Source organism: Lepeophtheirus salmonis, chromosome 5, assembly GCF_016086655.4.
Source record: "Lepeophtheirus salmonis chromosome 5, UVic_Lsal_1.4, whole genome shotgun sequence".
Taxonomy (NCBI): domain Eukaryota; kingdom Metazoa; phylum Arthropoda; class Copepoda; order Siphonostomatoida; family Caligidae; genus Lepeophtheirus; species Lepeophtheirus salmonis.
This window is the reverse complement of record NC_052135.2, coordinates 15,379,660-15,397,782: the sequence shown is the minus strand read 5'-3', so window position 1 is coordinate 15,397,782 and position 18,123 is coordinate 15,379,660. Positions and strand designations below refer to the sequence as shown.

At 32.5% G+C, this 18,123-nt stretch overlaps 1 protein-coding gene across 1 annotated transcript in view; it reads right to left on the bottom strand.

Moving 5' to 3' along the window:
* Positions 1-4,643: 4,643 nt before the first annotated feature.
* Positions 4,644-18,123, bottom strand: part of LOC121117113 (double-stranded RNA-binding protein Staufen homolog) — a 40,223-nt gene continuing 26,743 nt past the window's right edge. Inside the window, 3 exon segments of the mRNA XM_040711413.2 lie at positions 4,644-5,922; positions 9,533-9,904; positions 11,648-11,779. Coding sequence (XP_040567347.1) covers positions 5,770-5,922; positions 9,533-9,904; positions 11,648-11,779 — 657 coding nt within the window. The 3' untranslated portion in view covers positions 4,644-5,769.

The window sequence follows — 18,123 nt, the reverse complement described above, 5'->3', positions numbered from 1 at the left end:
AATTATAATAGAAAGGTTTTGTTATTTTTCCCTGAATATTCCCATTCTCCTCTCCTTTTTGCATAAGTAAACAATACGAAACATTTCTCAAATCCTTCATTATGAGTGAGCAAGAAGCAAAATGTAGATGATCTAAGACCTACTGGATGCCCAAATTGAGATGGCAGAGATTATAAACATTATAAAGTGCTCCAGGATCCTCATTTTCAAGTGGCCAAGATGAAAAAGGCGTCCGACGGTAAGTAGATGCCTCTCTTCTTTTTTAAGGCTGGGGAGAAAATCGGCCAGGAGGCCTACCACAAGGTGCTGAAGTTCATCTTACTGCCATGGCTCAAGGCCACCTACCTAGAAGACAACTTCGTGTGCACCCTCACAAACATCGGTCAAATGCCAGAAGTTATGTGCCGACAATATGGCTGATTTTTGGCCCAATGAAATGTGGCGATCATCTTCACCATATTTAAGCCCGTTGGACTTTACTGTGTGGGGCACTTTGGAGAGGGAGACTAACCGGGCATATCATCCGAACGTGGACTCCCAGAATGCTGCCATTGTGAAGGAGTGGAATAACTTGTCCGAGAAGTTCAACATCAACTTTTGCAAGGATTTCCGCCGCCGTGTGGAGGCTGTGATTGCTGCTGAGGGCGGCCAAAATGAGTGAACATGTCCACAAAGGTCGTGTCTCAACGTTTTGTTTAAAAAAATTTCAAAATTAATTATCAAAAAATAAAATTCTTGACATTTTTCTAAAATCAGTCAGTCAGTCCACGTTTTGTTTCCGAACCCTGTAAAAATTTTTTTTTCTCCCTCTGGATATTTTTGAAAAATCTATGTCCACATACAGAACCAAAAATATTTATTTAGATATACCATGAGTTTGTGCCTACTCAGCATGGTGATAACTAATTTCAGAAATTATTCGCCACAAAAAAAAAATCTCCTATTGATGATTAAAAGAATACCTTAATACATTTCATAGATAGATATGATATTTTTCAAAGAAAAAAACAGTTGGTGCGTGTGTTTTTTCTCTTTTCTTATTCATTCTTTAATATATCGTTTCGGTGATAACATCTCTCTCTAAGAATTAAATAGTAATAGGATATATATATTTTTTAAATTACTTTGATATTTTCCCTGCAATAATGCTATTCTAAATATAAGGAGATTCTCCACTTTATAGCAGTAATTTTCCCCACAAATTATATAGTAGGCAGATGATATTATGGAGGGTACTTTGTTCAGTAGTCCCATAAGTATCGTTCCCGTCTTCTCCTCGCGCTTTACAAAAATCATATCGTTATTAATAAACAATCAACTCAACAAAGATATGTTAGTTTTGATAAGAAAGGGCATCTTTCTGAACTCGGAAGGAAGTCAAAGATTCTTTATATAGGTATATATATAGGTCTAGCAAAAATAAATCCTTTATTTTTTCTTTAATTTCAATGTTTTATTTAGCATTATAAGAATTATTCGATTTAGGTTAAATATGCACTGTTTTATTCTATAACTTGTTGCCATTTTGAAGGTAATTTCAAAATCCTCATCCATAGAAACGTTCGTCCCTATTGGGTAAAACTGGGAGAGTCGATTTTCAAAAGCTTCTTTTGAGGTGAATTTTTCCCTCCCAAAATAATTCTCCATAGAGAGGAACAGTTGGTAATCACTTGTTGCCAGGTCCGAACGGAAAGGTGGATGCATAAGAACCTTCCAACCAAGCTCTTGGAACGTCAATATCGATGTGTATGGCCTGGCGTTTTACTGATGGAACATAATTCCTCTCCTATTAGCTAATGATCTCCTTTTATGGGCGATGGCTTCCTTCAGACAGTCCAATTGTTGACAGTACAACTCGAAATTAAGAGTTTGGCATATGTTAGAAGCTCATACTAGATTATTCCCTGCCAATCCCACCCAACACACGGCAAAATCTTCCTGGCCGTGAATCCTGGCTTGGCCACCGTTTGGGCAGGCTTACTGCGAATTAGACCAAGACCATTTTCGCTTGATGGTGTCGTAAGTGACCCACTTTCCATCGCCAGTAACCATCCGCTTCAGAAATGGACCGATTCTGTTGGGATTAAGCAGGGATTTAAAGATGAAAATTCAATCCATGAGGTTTTTTTGAGTTAACTTGTGTGGCACCCAAACATCGGGCTTCTTTTTTAATCCATCCTTATTTAAGTGGTTCCAAACGATTTTTGTGCAAAATTTAGCTATTAGGCAATTGAAATAGATGTACATGACATGACAGTAGACTTCTACTATTTCCAAAATTTTATGGATGTTGTCGATAATTGGACCATAAACATCATTTACATTTTTATCCCCATGGCTTACGTTTTCGGCCTTATCAAATAAAAACTGTAAAATATAGCGGATTTTCTCTTTGGTTATTTCCATCTTTGATACTCGATTAACAATACAGAGTCAAGCAATAATAAAATTGTGTCAGAAGTACTTTTAATACGAAATCTTATCTTTCTAATGCCATCTAGATTAACCCGATTGGATTTATAAAAACGCGAGATCTAGATTATAAAACAATTTATCTAAAAAATAAAGGATTTTTTTGTACTAGACCCATTCATACATATACTGTATAGTTACTTAAGACAAAAATAATAATTTTGAGGTCATTGAGACGACAAGGAGAGAAAAGTGCCGTTCTAAATTATGTAGAAGGGAAAATGAATAGGAAACAAGTGGTGTTTACTCAGACTGTTATATAGGATTGAGTCAACATAAAGGCAAGCTAGAGAGATTTTTCTCAAAATTGAATGTTAATAACATTTGTATTCTCCTATAAAATATTGACAATTTCTATCAACAAGTTATTCTTATGAACCCTTTGGAGGCGCTGCAAATTGTGCTTAAACTAATCGTCTCACTAAAAGCATGAGAAATGGATAAATTATACTTGAAAGAGCCTTATCGGGGCCTATATAAATTTCTTAAATAGAATAAAATTCTGAAGGATTTCAACATATACCACAAACTTGAATAAGTCTATAATGGACTCAAATATGTCCTTGAAATATTTGGCTATATGACTTGCTTGAAGATTTGACCACGGTTTCACTGCCAAATGTGTGAAGAAATATTTAGGATAGAAAATAAGCGTTGAGAATTGTTTAATGAATTTTTCTAGGATAAAAATGTATGTATATTATTATTCTTTAAAGTTTCCATACTTTATTTACAGTGGTTTAAAGAAGAAATTTGGATTTGTGACCGATTTTCGTCAAAAATGACTGTTTTTACTTTACAAAATTTTTAAATCCCGATTTTGTAGACTTATAGAATGTACAATGTACCTTTAAAAGACCACAATTTATGTTAAAAAGATAGATAGTATCCAGGACTTTAAAATAAAACTGTCTTTTTAATTATTTCTTACATAACTTTTGTGCAATGGCCGTTTAAAAAAGATGTATCAAGTGACTATCGGGAATAAAAACTTCACACTATTCGATAAATGCCTGGCTTTAGGTAGCCATATCTACTAATAGGAAAAGACCTACAGTATTGATTTACCTATTATTTTATTGTTAATTTAATCAGCTTTAAATTGATATTGCGCAATCACATTACCAGCAGCTACTTGATATTGACAAAATCAATGTCCAATTTTTGTCACAAAATAACTACAGGTTCTCAAAACCACAGGTGTTTGACTAATTGATTCATTTGTAGAACTTGAAAATGCTGAAGAGATATTATTATTTCCCTTAGATTAGACGTACCTAAAAAAAAGCCATTGTGTATTTTCTATTTCTGGTTTCAGATTTAAATACAACTACCCTGCTGAGATTTACAAAACAATTTGGAGGCAGAATATATTCAGCAGATGTCTTTAAGAGGAAGGAGGTTATTAGCCTTTCTGGGGTTCCCTCCTACGTTAGGATTTATATATAAATTTGTGGTTGTTCAAGGTCTTACTAAGGTTAAATGATAGGGTTTCATACTGCTCAAAACATACATACATACCAAAAAAATAAAAATAAAATTTTCTTTTTTTCTTGAACATCATCTTATACACTAAGTTGACGAAAGGTTCAGTGTTTACAAAAGTAGCAGGGGTTAACTCCAACCTTATCCTATTAGGATAGAGGATGATAAAAACGGGGCTTATTTTCATATTCTATATCTTCAAAAGATTATTTTGAAAATAATCATTGGATTTTCTTCAAAGCTATTTGTCTAATATTACTCGTTATCCGTTTCAGTCAGTAGGTGAGTCTCCGTGGCCCTTAATAATATAATTTGCGGGAGGGTTTGTAGCTTTAGGTATATTAAGATTATTCATAAATAGGGAGAATTTTTTTTTATTTTTACTTCGCTATTTTTTCTGTTACTTGTAACGATCTAATGATGATTAGATGTCTTGATTGAGGGGACTTATCAGGGTTTGCTTTCTAGGGTTGTTCAAACAGGACTCAGGGGGGTATAGCTTTGTTTGTTTTAATATTTTAGTTTGGAAAACATGTATTACTTCTAAGAATTCGAAACTTGATATTTACCCATTTTGGATCTCAAACCATGTCATATGTACATATATATGAAAAAGTATACTGGTCCTTTCTTGATTTTGGTTCAAGATTTTTTTTATGCTTACGTACCAAAAATCATGATTACTAATTCCTTGTAATGAAAAAAGTTTTTATTCATTTTTTAGCCTTCAATATTCTACATTAATTCAACAATGTATAAATTATAAATATATATGCATCATATGTATGTAATTATACAATTAAAAACTGATAAACATGCATCAAACATAAAATAATACACAAAATAATAACGATTTCATAAACACAAAAAAGTATTAAAGTAGATTTTACAAAAACACAGAAAAATAATTTCTTTTTAAAATAGTAATAATAATAATTTCAGAACAAAAAGACGACGATGATATAATATATTTTGATGATGGTGATAAGTGAGTCGGTCCTTTATGTATGTATCTCTTAGTCACCTATACATTTGTTGTTCTTCGATAATAGCAATAATAATTTCAGAATGAATCTTCGGAATGTGTGAATTAGATTATATTTTACGTATTATTATCATTATTTTTCTAAATACATGAGTTTGCAGTAATGGAGAATTCCCCAAAGCTTCCATTATTGATTGGGATGACCGGCAATGTGAGTAAACAAGCAAAAAATGATCAAATAATAGTAACAGAACATAAATACAACAACAAGAACAGATAAAATTAAGTAACGACAACAATTATTTTAGAGAGAAATAAAATAATAATTAATGACATGAAACGACGAAGCGAATATATCCGATTTAATAACCAATCAATAAAGAGATGAAGCCAAAAACTAAGAGAAGAAGTTCTATAGTAGTGAAAGCAGATCCTCCCTAACACGTTGTTACCTTCATTGCATCACGCAACCATTCATGCGAAAAGAAAGAGAGAGAAAAAGGCCCAATAACAGTTGGTAGTGAGACAATTATTCGCCAAATCTTCTCAACTATGGAATACTTCTCATTTTAATTCAACCAATCAACGTTCAGAACACTGATTAGGAGAAAAGAAACAGTCATCGACAGCTGACTTTTTGTGTGTGTTGGTGAGGTAACGCCGCGCTAAATACATATCTACAAACATCTTTCTTCTTTATTCTCACGATTCATTTTTGTGATCACATATTTGTTAGTTTTTTTTGGATATACATACATTCACGTTGCTGCTATATCATCATCTCATCATCATGTTGAAAATAGATCAACAATTATTCAAGTCCATATTTAACTACAATTATTATTAATATTGGTACACCCATTCTCATTTGAGGATGGGCTTGAAGACACTTCTATTCCATTTTCTGATAAAAATTTGAGGGCAGATTTGGCTGCATCCTCTTGACTTTCTTGAGGGGTTGCTCCAGAGCCATGTGATACCTGAAATAAAAAAATTGCAAAAATATTATTAGCAAAATTAAATTGGCAAGCTGAATTAAATATTTTGTGTACAGTGATTACACAGGGGAACAATTAGGGGATAGGGAAATTTTGAACAAATGAATTGAAGACAATAATCGAATTTATCTATGAGCGCAGAATCTAAAACAGATCTCAGTTTTTCTCTCTGACATCTGAATTATGATATATCTGGAATTATAGTAATTCGGTATTACTATCGTTCAGAGTCATTTTTTACCCTTAAAGCAATCCCCAAATTAAAAGAAAGACTAATAAAACTTATGTTAAAGTGTTTTTATTCATTATGTGTCTTGTTCTGAACTCGATATATTTCCATTTTTAGGCTGAAAAATGATGAAAAACGACACTCTTCTTTAATCTTTTTAACTTATTCATAATACAAAGTAGTTCGGTCTCATTTAAAATTCGGCCTAGACAAATTCTGTAGATAAATTGTTCATGACACACATACAAATAACGTTATATAAAGTTAAGGATGTTGCATAAATCATATTTATACAAATCATAAATCAGGATAGGGAAGAAAATATGCCCATAGATTGAGACACAAAAAAAATCATTCCACGATTTCAAAACGATTAAATATCTGTATACAGTGTGAAATCGCGACCTGTCCCAAAATAGCGGTCTAGAAAAAATCTTTTCATACCGAAATTGAAAAAAATAGATCTTGGAACAAGTCTCAACACCAGTAGATATAATATTTTCAGTCTAGCTATGTATGTACGATATTTTAAAAAATACAGCATTGTGATATAATCATAAGATGACGCCAATCTCTGATTCATAATACTTAAAATAGGATTATTAAAATTCAAAATAGAGTTGAATAATTAATTTTTATTACATACATAAATAGACAAATATTTTCACAACAAAATACTTCCATAAAATTAAGATCTCAGTACGTCATTTAAATATATGAAGTGTAGGCTAGTATAAAAAAGAAGAAATTGGAGGAGGGGGAGATGATAGTTCTTTTTCTAGCTATTTTACTTCATATGAAAGAATCATTTGATTTCATTATGCAACCTTATATCAGCAAAATATCATTTGCAGGCAAAGGGTTATTTTTAGGGAAGGCTTTAAGCCTTTTGCAATGTTCCTCATTAAAAAATTTAATAAGACTCAGTTTATTTTAATAGAAGCCCATCTATTTCTATGTTTGACATTGTATATTGAATTTGGATCACACCTAATGAAGCAGTTAAAAACTACGGCTTCCACTCAAGATATAAAAAATGTTAATATAATTCAAAGAACGGAACTTCATTGATTCTTTCAGTTTACTCATCGACCTTCATTAAAACGATTCCAGATTGCTTATATGTTGACGGATCAGATATGTTGAAATTTTTTACAAAAAATAATTATCCAGTTGAAGTTTGAGTTTCAACTCAATAATCGAAATTTGATATTCGATTAACAAGATAGTCTTGTATTTTTCTACAGACAACCCCTGTACTTTTTCTAAATGAAGTGTTTAAATCAATAGCTCCTTGGAAATTCACTTAAATTCACTTTAAACTGAGTGAACCCCAGAATTTGTTGGGGAGTTATAACAAGTGTACATATATAAGTCCCTCATCAACATCAGAGTACTTTCTCCCTATGTTCTTCCAAACAGAGAGTAGGATTTGTGATCATTCCCTTAATTCCTCTCTCATAGCTGTTTTAAGCTAGACTTGACAACTAGCAGCTATCCTCCTAAGCATTCTTCAAATTGTCAGGATTACCACGTCCTTTTTTTCTTTTACGTACCGGCAGTGTTTGGAAATTTACAACTCTATTCATGTATTAAATTTTACTAACATCTGAGGAGGGGGAAATTGGAAAAGGGAAAAGAGACCATAGATAGTAATCACAGAATTTCATTTAAACTGTTGCAAGCTATATTAACTTGAAAATCTTGCAGTATTACAAAAGGCAAAAATAATAATAGAATAAATTTAACAGCTTACATAAATTCATCTAATAACAGTGCCCTCAAGTAAATTTTCGTCACTCTATACAGGGTGGAACAATTAAATCTGCCGCAACTTTGTAGTGCCATTACAGCCAAATATTTTGTACTGGCACTGATTTTTCTGTTGCTAAGAGTTTTCGTAATATTTTGTTTGTCTACAAACAAAGTGCAGAGACAATAACATCTCTTTAACATTGGAAAAGGATAATGTTTTCAATGAGAGAGATCGAAGATGCGCCGCTATTCAACTTATTCTTAATGACGATCCAACAATGAGATTTCTTTCATCTAAAAAAGGCCAGAATGAACGGTTACAAGCATCAGAGCTACCCTTAAAGAGTGCGACAATCCCCAGGAGGCGTGGAAAGGAAGGTAAACTACCCAGCGGGCCGCAGGAAGTTCAGTAACAAGGAGTTCATCAACAAGGTCAGTAACAAAGAGTTCATCAGCAAGGCCCAGGAGATCTTTGATGGGGGTCTCACGACCCTTAAGCGGCAAATTGCCGCAGATTTGGACACATCACATGTTGGTATAGCAGCAGGAATCCACCCCGCCCATAAGGACAATGCCACCCAGGAGTGGCTGAAAAAGAATGTGTTTGATATTTAATCAATAAAATAGCCCTTAGCTTGGACCACACGTTCACATTGTCCCCAGAAACGTCCTACTGCCTTCTTGACTGTCCTGCTGGGTAAGGATCCGAATGCCCTTGGCAGGATGTACATCAGAATCAAGAAAATTGAGTTTTCTTTCGGTGGTGTCAGGGTTCCGCCAGATTCAAGATTAGTATTTCATAACGAAGGTACGATTCTCACATTGCCCCCTCCCTCTCCTCCCCAGATTTGAATCCCCTTGACTACTGGGTGTGATCCTACGTCGAGAATAACATCAAAATAAGCCCCCACACAAAGGACAGCCTGATTAATGCTATCCGCTGCACATTTGCCTCCATCCGGCCGTCGCAAGTTCAAAAGGCGTGCTACTGTTTCTGCACCCGGATCGAGGCGGTTTCATTAAATAAATGTCTTCTCTATAACCTAATAAACATGTATATATCTTGATTTCAATAAATATTAAAAAATAAAAGTGTAGTTTCATTTTTTCGGTGCAGCAGATTTAAAAGGTCTACCCAGTATAAGTGGCGCATCAATATAAAAATAATCTTCAACAAGAAAAAGAGAAAATCCCATTTTTTTTACTTCTTATATATACAACCAAATATTTTATAGACATATTGGAGTCAATACGCTGTATTGTTTTTAAATTTGTGGGATGAATTAAGATATCCAAGAATTTTAGCTATGTTTTATAACCTTTATTTGATTTAAGAGACTTATATGTGCCCCAATATCACCCTTTCAAATTAAATGGATCAATTTCTCATTTTTGCATTGTTACGGTCCATTTTGACTGCTTTAAATGCAATTTGCGGCGAAACGAGAGGGTTAATAAAAATGGACGATAATTCGTCGAAGAATACAACTATAATCTAGACTCAACATGGATAAAAGTGAGTCTAGCTTGCTTTTGTGATGACGGGCCATATATTTTCTATGAGCAAGACACAAAATGAAATTATAAAATAAATGTATTTGTACTGACCTGAGCGGGTTTCATGGAAAGAGATACAAGAGTAAGGTACTCTGAGGAAGATGAGGATGAGTTTTTCCCTCTCTTTTGAAAATCCGAGTAAGACACAGAAAATTTAAAGATCTCGGACAACTTTTGAAGCTTGACCTTGGCCTCACCCGCATCCTCAAGGAAGTCAAGGTCATGATTGGCATTGTTGAGGTTTTTCTTGATAATGATGTTGTTGTTGCTGTTACTCTTTGAGTTGTTGTTGCTATTATTATTATTGTTACTATTAATGGCAGTTTTGTTGTTGACAAGGACCTTAGTGTTGGATCTGCTCACTGAGTCAGACTTGGTGGACTTGTAAGAATTCTTGGATGATGTTTCATCTTCTCCATTGACCTAATAAACAGAGGATAAGTTAAATATGAATGAAACATATTAGCTTTAATTAAAAGATGTGAAAATGAGCGCATTTTTGAACCTCTGAGGAGACCTCAAAACAGTGGTCCGTTGACACCCTGAATAATTATATTTATTCATCAAACTGTTTCTCAGGAGCAAAGCTTGAATAGGTTTTTAAATTGTAATCAGTTTATGGATTTAATAAATAGAAAACAGACAATTAATCTTATCAACCTGACAATTGGAAGAATGTTTAAGAGGAGAGCAGCTTAGCTGTCATGACCTTCCTTTCGATTAGCAGCCATGATAAGAAGGAAATAAACCAATATCTTAATAATGTTGTATCGATCCTTATTTCGGACCAAGGGCCGCGGTCCACTCCAGTGACACTTGTCAGTCCTTAAAGAAGGTAAAATATATACCTTATGACGTCAATGAGGGTGGGTTTCCGTTTTTTATTATTTCCTTATATTATGGAATAGATTATATAGCTAAGTAACAGTATTATAATGAAAAACATGATATTTTTTGCAAGATATGTGCAATAATCTTAATACATATTTCATATATCTTAGTTGGCTGAATATACCCTCGATATTTTTATAAAAAATTCCAAGAACTGACAGTTAAGGACCGGTCCCAAGAAATGACAGTCCTAAGGACCGGTCTTATGACTAGACTGGTCCGAATAAATAAGGACCAACACAAGACTAGTCTTAATCCGTATTCAGAAAGCAAAAAGGTAGAAATTGTTCCGATATCGACCCTCAATTCTACTCTGAGTCCAATAGAGACTTAATCTTATACATCCCCAACAGTTCCTTAGTGTTAATCTCCATCATTCATGAGCACACGCACTTTTAATTACTGTATACTTGATCTTCCCTCCACCAGAATGAAAGAATAACGATAACATATTTAGAAAATAAGGAAACACGATTCAGGTTGCCAACAACAAAACTCCCACGCTAAAAAATGCTTTGGATTTATATTTTTTTCTAATTGTTAATCTGAATAGTGTTTTTTCTCTCAAATATGTTATCAATATTATTCCATTCTTAAAAAGAGAATATCTAAATATAAAGTGATCTTTTGCGCGTGTGCTCATAAAAGACGAAGAGTAACATCTATAATTGGCGGGAAAGTTATAAGTGAATGTCCTTGTTCTACTAGAAGTAGAATTGAGTAATTTCTGCCTATATTCTTGCTATGTACAGAGTCAGATTTGTATTTATTTTCTTCCTCTCAGGGCTGCTTGCAACTGATGACTCGAACGTCATGACAGCTAAGCTGCTCTTATCCCAAGAATTATTTGTATTGTCCGGATTAGCAAGTTCATTTTCGGTTTCATTTATTTCTACATATTCTCTACAACACAAAGTATGACAGCCCTCACATTTATAGTATTAAGTTCGACAGCAAATAAGCCGACTTCCATAGCTTCCATATTGCAAGGCTGATAGAAATACAAGGTTACACCATAACGCGTGTACGACTGTTTTTTGACTACCACCACGCTTTTCAATAGTGAATATGATGTGTTACATGTTTTATCAAACTCCGCCTGTCTTGCCTAGCAGTCGGTACGATACATCAAATTGAGAATTCTAGCAAGGCAGATTACATGATGGTCTAACCTTGTATTTCTATTAACCTTGCCATATTGTTATGGTTTTGATACGCTCATTTTCCCTTCACTATAACCTGAGTAATAGGAATAACGGCAAAAACTTGTCTTACCTTTGAGTTTGTCGTGTCCAAATACAATATCCCAGGAACGCTTTTCTTACTGGATCCAACACTCTTAACACTCATCTCCTGCTTACACTCATCACTTCCATTCTCCATTTTCTCTTTCGTAAGTGAGTTCAGCTATAAATTACAACATATACATTGAGATAAGTCAAGAATAGTGTGTTTTTTTATACTCCTTCTTGTTCACCAAGGAACAAAGGAAAATACAATGTTGCATGTACGTATGTATGTAAATAATGAAGTCTAAAAGTCAACATGTTAATTTCTATGATTATTAATAGTCCCCAAAAATGAGTTAGAAATACGAGGATGTTGACGACACTTTATATAGAGAACAAGGGAGGAGAGAGAGAATTAAATATGTGTTTCACAAAACAGAGGATCGAAAATCACTATTGTCCAAGTTTGGACATAGACCCGTGATGACAACATTGTCAGAATTAAAAGAAGGCATGCGTGATGTCCAAGAGGGTCTTTTATTACGATCCATGGATGTGGGCGAGTGCACATTGTTGCTCATATTATTTTTAGGTAAAAGGGAATTGGATGATGGATTATCTATAATACGGGTTTTGTTAGAATTGGAGAGTGGAGGAAGTCCTCGATGATGACTTCCAAGATTCGCACCAATATAGTTATTGTTGATGCTTGTTATATTGTTCGCATTGCATGAGCTGGTATTCAGTGTGGGGTTATTGATTGATGGATTATTTCCGGACTGACTCCTACAACAGCAACAGCAGCAATGATGGTGATGATGGAGATACTGAATATCCACTGGAGGGAAGATCTGATCAGGATTTATGAATAATTTGTGGAGTAGAATAGTGAATTAGGGACAATGACATTACTACTGCTTCCTACCTCTCCTCCTTGTCTCATTATTGGCTATACAAATTACATATACTTTTTTTTAATCTAACAACGAATAGGAATAAGGTAGACTGAAGTAGTAATGTTAAGGGAATCGGGCAAAATTTGCTCTCAATGCCTGAGGAGGGACAGGATGTCAGCAATAGTATTCCTGCTTGGAAATGGCGTTAATTTTTGCTGCTCTTAGATCCCGACCAGTATTGGGATCCCCTTGGCAACATTTGCAGCACTTGCAGCAAGCACAAGAGGACTCGGAGCAGAGTGAAAGGACCAAAAATACAATAAAACATAAAGCAAAAAATGTGACCCAACACATGGTCACAATAGGTACATTCTGTGGCAGGTTGAATGAAAAGAACAGTAGGAGAGAAAAGAAAAAGATGAATTCGAATGAAGTAATGATTTGCAAAAAGCAGCATATGTTATAAATGTAAAACAAGCAATGATCTGAACTCTGTTACTTAAAACACATTCAAGATTTGGTTTGAATGAGTGAGCATACAAAGACACAAAAAATGCATACTTGTGATCAGGGATAATGATTTCATCATTAGGGGGGAGTACCCCAAAAAATTATCATCCATTGCTAGTGAGAAGCAAACATAAAAAACAATTTGTTGCCAGGATTGAGTGCCCTTCAGATCCTTACTTCAAATAATATTTCTCAAACTTTTTTAGATTAACCTACCCTGATCTATGAATGATTCGGATTCCATATTGTTAATCATGAAAGTATCCCAATCAGTAGGTATTTGACAAATTTAATCCTCGTCATATTTAAGCCTTTAATAATGATGGGACAATTAATCGGTAACAGGTGTTTTTTACTCCAATCGGTAAAATAAGATGGAATTTCCAATTCTCATATTCCAATACTTTAGTACTATTTATTAAAGTATGGTTTTCACCATTTATTACTTTTATTAAACAAATTATGAAAAATTGCCTTGAATATACAGGCACGACCCTGTGAATTTATGACTTTAGTCATTTAATTTTATAAAATATCGTAATAAAATAATTTATTATCAAAAAATGCTCTAAAACTAAAGAGAACCAAATTGAACAATAACTAAACTTACATAAAAGTCGAAATTCAATTTTAGCCAAATTTTTTGTACCTCTAGAAAAAATAATTTTGAATTTGCAGCCAATACTGCACTGTACCAGCATATCCTTTAGACTCGCTGGTAGTACTGTAACATTATTACACTCTAATCAGTGATTCTTTTAGTCAAGAGATGTAAAATATTCTACAGATCCGTTAGCATTGTCATACAAAAAGTCGGAATCGGATGTAAATTTGAATCAGGAATTTGTTAGTAGAATAAGTATCACAATTGGCATCAGAAATTTATTTTTGAATCCTCCCATCTCTACCCTTTAAGTAATATTAATGTAAAAACTAAAGAAATTTGATATATTTCCTTACATCAATGTGCGAAATAATTTAAAAATTTATGCTGTTAGGTTTGGATTCCTATTAGATCAGAGGTCGGGTAAGTTTTTTTAGCGTTACTAATAAAGAACTTGTAGTCAAATTAATTTACCCCTAAATAGTACAAGTGCATTTGAAGAATTATATATATATATATATTTTTTTATTGGGGGGGAGGGGCTTTTTGTAAAAAAATTTCAAAAATGAAATTTCTTATATATGATTTTTTGAAATTATATTTCAAATATTAGATTTTTAGAAAAATATTTCAAATATTAGATTTTTAGAAAAAATATTTCAAATATTAGATTTTTATTAAAAATATTTCAAATATTAGATTTTTATTAAAAATATTTCAAATATTAGATTTTTATTAAAAATATTTCAAATATTAGATTTTTATTAAAAATATTTCAAATATTCAATTTTAATTGTTATATTTTTTCCAAACAAAATCGAACAATCGAAAAAAAGTCTACAGCTATTTACAAAAAATTCAGATATTGAATTTTTAGGGAAAAAATTCAAAAATCCATACCTATTCAGAAAAAATTAATTTTTTTGCCCTAATTTCCCGTAAAAACTTTTCTTGCTAAAAAAAATCTAGTTAAAAGCAAAAATTCCTTAAAGATATATATTTTTTTTTTTAGGGAGAGCTACAGACCCTCCAGCCCATCCCCTGCGGATATCCCTCTAGTGGCATGTTCTCTATTTCATTTAACACTGTGAAATAGTACTCGCATTCAAAAAAATTCTTATTTACCCGTGTTCCCCGATCACTGTTCTAAATAATGGTTAGTATTACTGACCATTGGTACTTTATTGTATCAAAATCTCATACAATACATATTAAACCCGTTATATATTATCTATAACACAGATTGTCATAATTTTATATTATATACACATCACTTTAAATTGAGTTTTTTTAAATCATTCATATATATTTCAATTATATACCCAAGATGTAAAAAATATGACATTTTCACCATAACTTATCGTTATTGCTTGAATACAGACTGAAATAACTCTTGAAATTTAATTTATAAAAAACTGTTATGAGAAATAAAAACTAGGTAATCATATTACCAAGTGAGATTTTCTCATTTGAACACAAATTTATTGTGAAATTCAAAATAAATTAGGTAATCAGCCATTATGATACTGAAAGGGTTAAAGCCAAATTGCACGTGAAGCAACGCCTAAAGTTAGTGAGTAAGGATTTAAAATATAGTAAAATTGTCAATTATTTTGCATTGTTGTCAAAATTTAATTGTATTTCAGTTTTTAAGTTATCATCTTGTCTAAAAAATGTATCATTCGTTCAATTTAACTTTAAAAATTTCCAATAAAGTTATCTGTCATATTTTATCTTTTTTCACTTTTTAAAAACTTTATTTTTCTAATTTGGCAATTAAAAAAACACATTTTGTCCAAATTGATTTTTCAAATAGCCCACTCTCCCTCCACACCTCAAAAGAAAAAAAAAATCATAGACACGGCACAAATCACTAGTGATGTGACGATTAATCGGAATCAGGAGTTTTTTTCTGGAATTGGGATCGGTATGGGGAAAATAATGTATAATTTGCGATTCCAATTCTTATTTATTATTGGTATTAACCAATTATTACTTTTCTAAGATATGAAAAAAAAGATTTTTACTTTTAACTGGAAAATATCATAATTAAAATTTAATTTAATTTCTCAAATTTGTTTTCCAAAAATTTAATTTTATGTGAATAATGATGTATTTATTAAATTTTTCTCCAAAAAAATTCAATATTTGGAATTGTTCTCTAAAAAAATTATAACCCCCCATCCCCACACACAAATATATATATATATAAAATCCTATGAAGCTCCCCATAGAAAATCGTCTTTTTTAACTATTATTTTCAAATATTAAAGATTCGTAATAGGCTTCCCGAATTTTTACAAGAATCGCATCGGTATCGATATTTTTTTTGGAATCGTCTCATCACTACTTATAACATCTGATAAGAGATAACGACAACTATTACTGCACTTCCCTATGACTTCATTATCACAAAATTACACCACTTTTATCATGCTTTTTGGATTAAATTGAAAAAAAACCATGGTTGGTCATATATTCATGCTGATAATTAAATCATGAGTGAGATAAATGCTTTAAACAAACAAACAAAATGCAATTCCATGAAATACATACAAAGTATGCACGTAATCTGACTAAAAAATTGAGGATTTATCTAAATAAGGAGGATCGCATGCTCATTCAACATCCCCTTAAGTTCATGACCAATTTCATTGAAAGAAAAATAATAACACAAACAAAAAATGATAAAAAAATCTAGAGATATAAAAGAATATGTATATATGGAAAAATAAAAACATTCATTCGAATTCATGGTTTCTGAGTTGCATGAAATACCATGACACTGTCTTCTGGCACACTTGGACCTTGCTCCCGTCGAGGATCCATGATAAATGAAAGACTTGTATGTAATATGTGAATCAAAGAGAAGAAAAGAAAAGCAGAAAAAGTTGTTTTAAGTGTTGCCACTATTTGTGTAGGGATATATGTATAATGTCAGAGTCTTAATAGATGTTCTAAAGTGCTACCGAGTCCTTTATCATGAAGCAAAGAAGATTATTTTGTTGATGATGATGATGCAAAATGGTTGATTCATGTTTAAGTGGACTTGTAAAAAGACTAATTCAAATAAGGGGAAAAACACGACTTATATAGGTACAAGAACAGCAAAAACACGGGACTGATGCAAAGGATGCTAAAAGTAAACTGAAGTCCTACATCTAAGCATGAGCCTTCCCCCTCAACGTAAGCATGGAAGAGGAGAAGAAGAGATGGAGAGGGAGAATAATGAGGAAGAGCAGAAGAAGAGGAGACGTGGTAGTAGGTAATGATTCTAAATTTTTAGTTTATATATATAAAAAGTTGCGTCTTGGAGATTCACCTCCCAATATTCATTCTTTTGCGAAATGGAAATAATAATCTCAAATCCTCCGCAAACTTACTTAATATGCAAAAAGAATTAAAAAGAGAATCAACAAACCAGGTGAGTTGGACAGCTAGTGCACTACACTTTTCCAAAGAAAAAGAGGGAACGCGAATAACTTAGTAAAAGGATCTCTTGACTCTAGCAAATAAATGGTACATAAACAGACTCTCATGCTCCATATTTAAAGTACAATAGTTTAATAAGTGGAAGTAAGTTTAGTTATTGAGGTTATTCTTTTATTAACAAATAGTTTTTCTATCGACAACATGGTCGAAATGGAAGCTAAAAGAAAACGTCTCGTAGAAATTTACTCCCACAAGAAATTTCACATAGATATCAGCATATGTTTGATCTTTAAAGTGAATTTTGTCAGATACCTCATTAGTTTTCTCGGTAGTTATATGTATGTCTCTTCCGCTTTTGCATAATCTGTCTGTCAACTCCGGATAGATGGCTTAATTTCATGATGTTGAGGAGACATCTGATGCCATTTGATGAAGTTTCATTTTTTATGTGGTAAAATATCAACTATTAGCCCCAAAATGGCGTCGCTATCAATTATAATGCAATTTTGACTATTCCTCCCTCTAAAATACACTTGGTACATAAATGAATTTGAAGCACTTTTAAAATTTATCTTCATTAATGAGATAACTCAATACAACTTTTTTTTTTAAATAACTCCTGGTAGATTAATGGATGGATGGATAAGTTATTTAGTTTAAAGGTATTTATGCAACATGTATATTGTACATGAAATCAGTAGATTAGTAAAATTGATGTAAGGGGAGGGATAAATTGTAAACAAAATTACCAGGAATGTAATTATTTTATAGGTATACATTTTTTTAATATATAAAGAGTAATTAAATTAACCTATTAATTTGATAGATGTAGTAGCCTTTTATCAGAATGTTGAAAGAAAATAAAAACCTTTAACTAAATGCAATATCCATGCATAGAGGTAAGCTGGAAGTGAATCCTAGCTCAATTAATCATTTCGATATACACTTGTCCTCAAAATTATTCATACCCCTTGTGATTCTTCATTTTTGTGATGAAATTAGTGCATTTTTGTCAAGTTTGCTTATGAATTATATGTATCAACAAGTGAAAGAATGACTTCAATACATAATTCAAGGAAC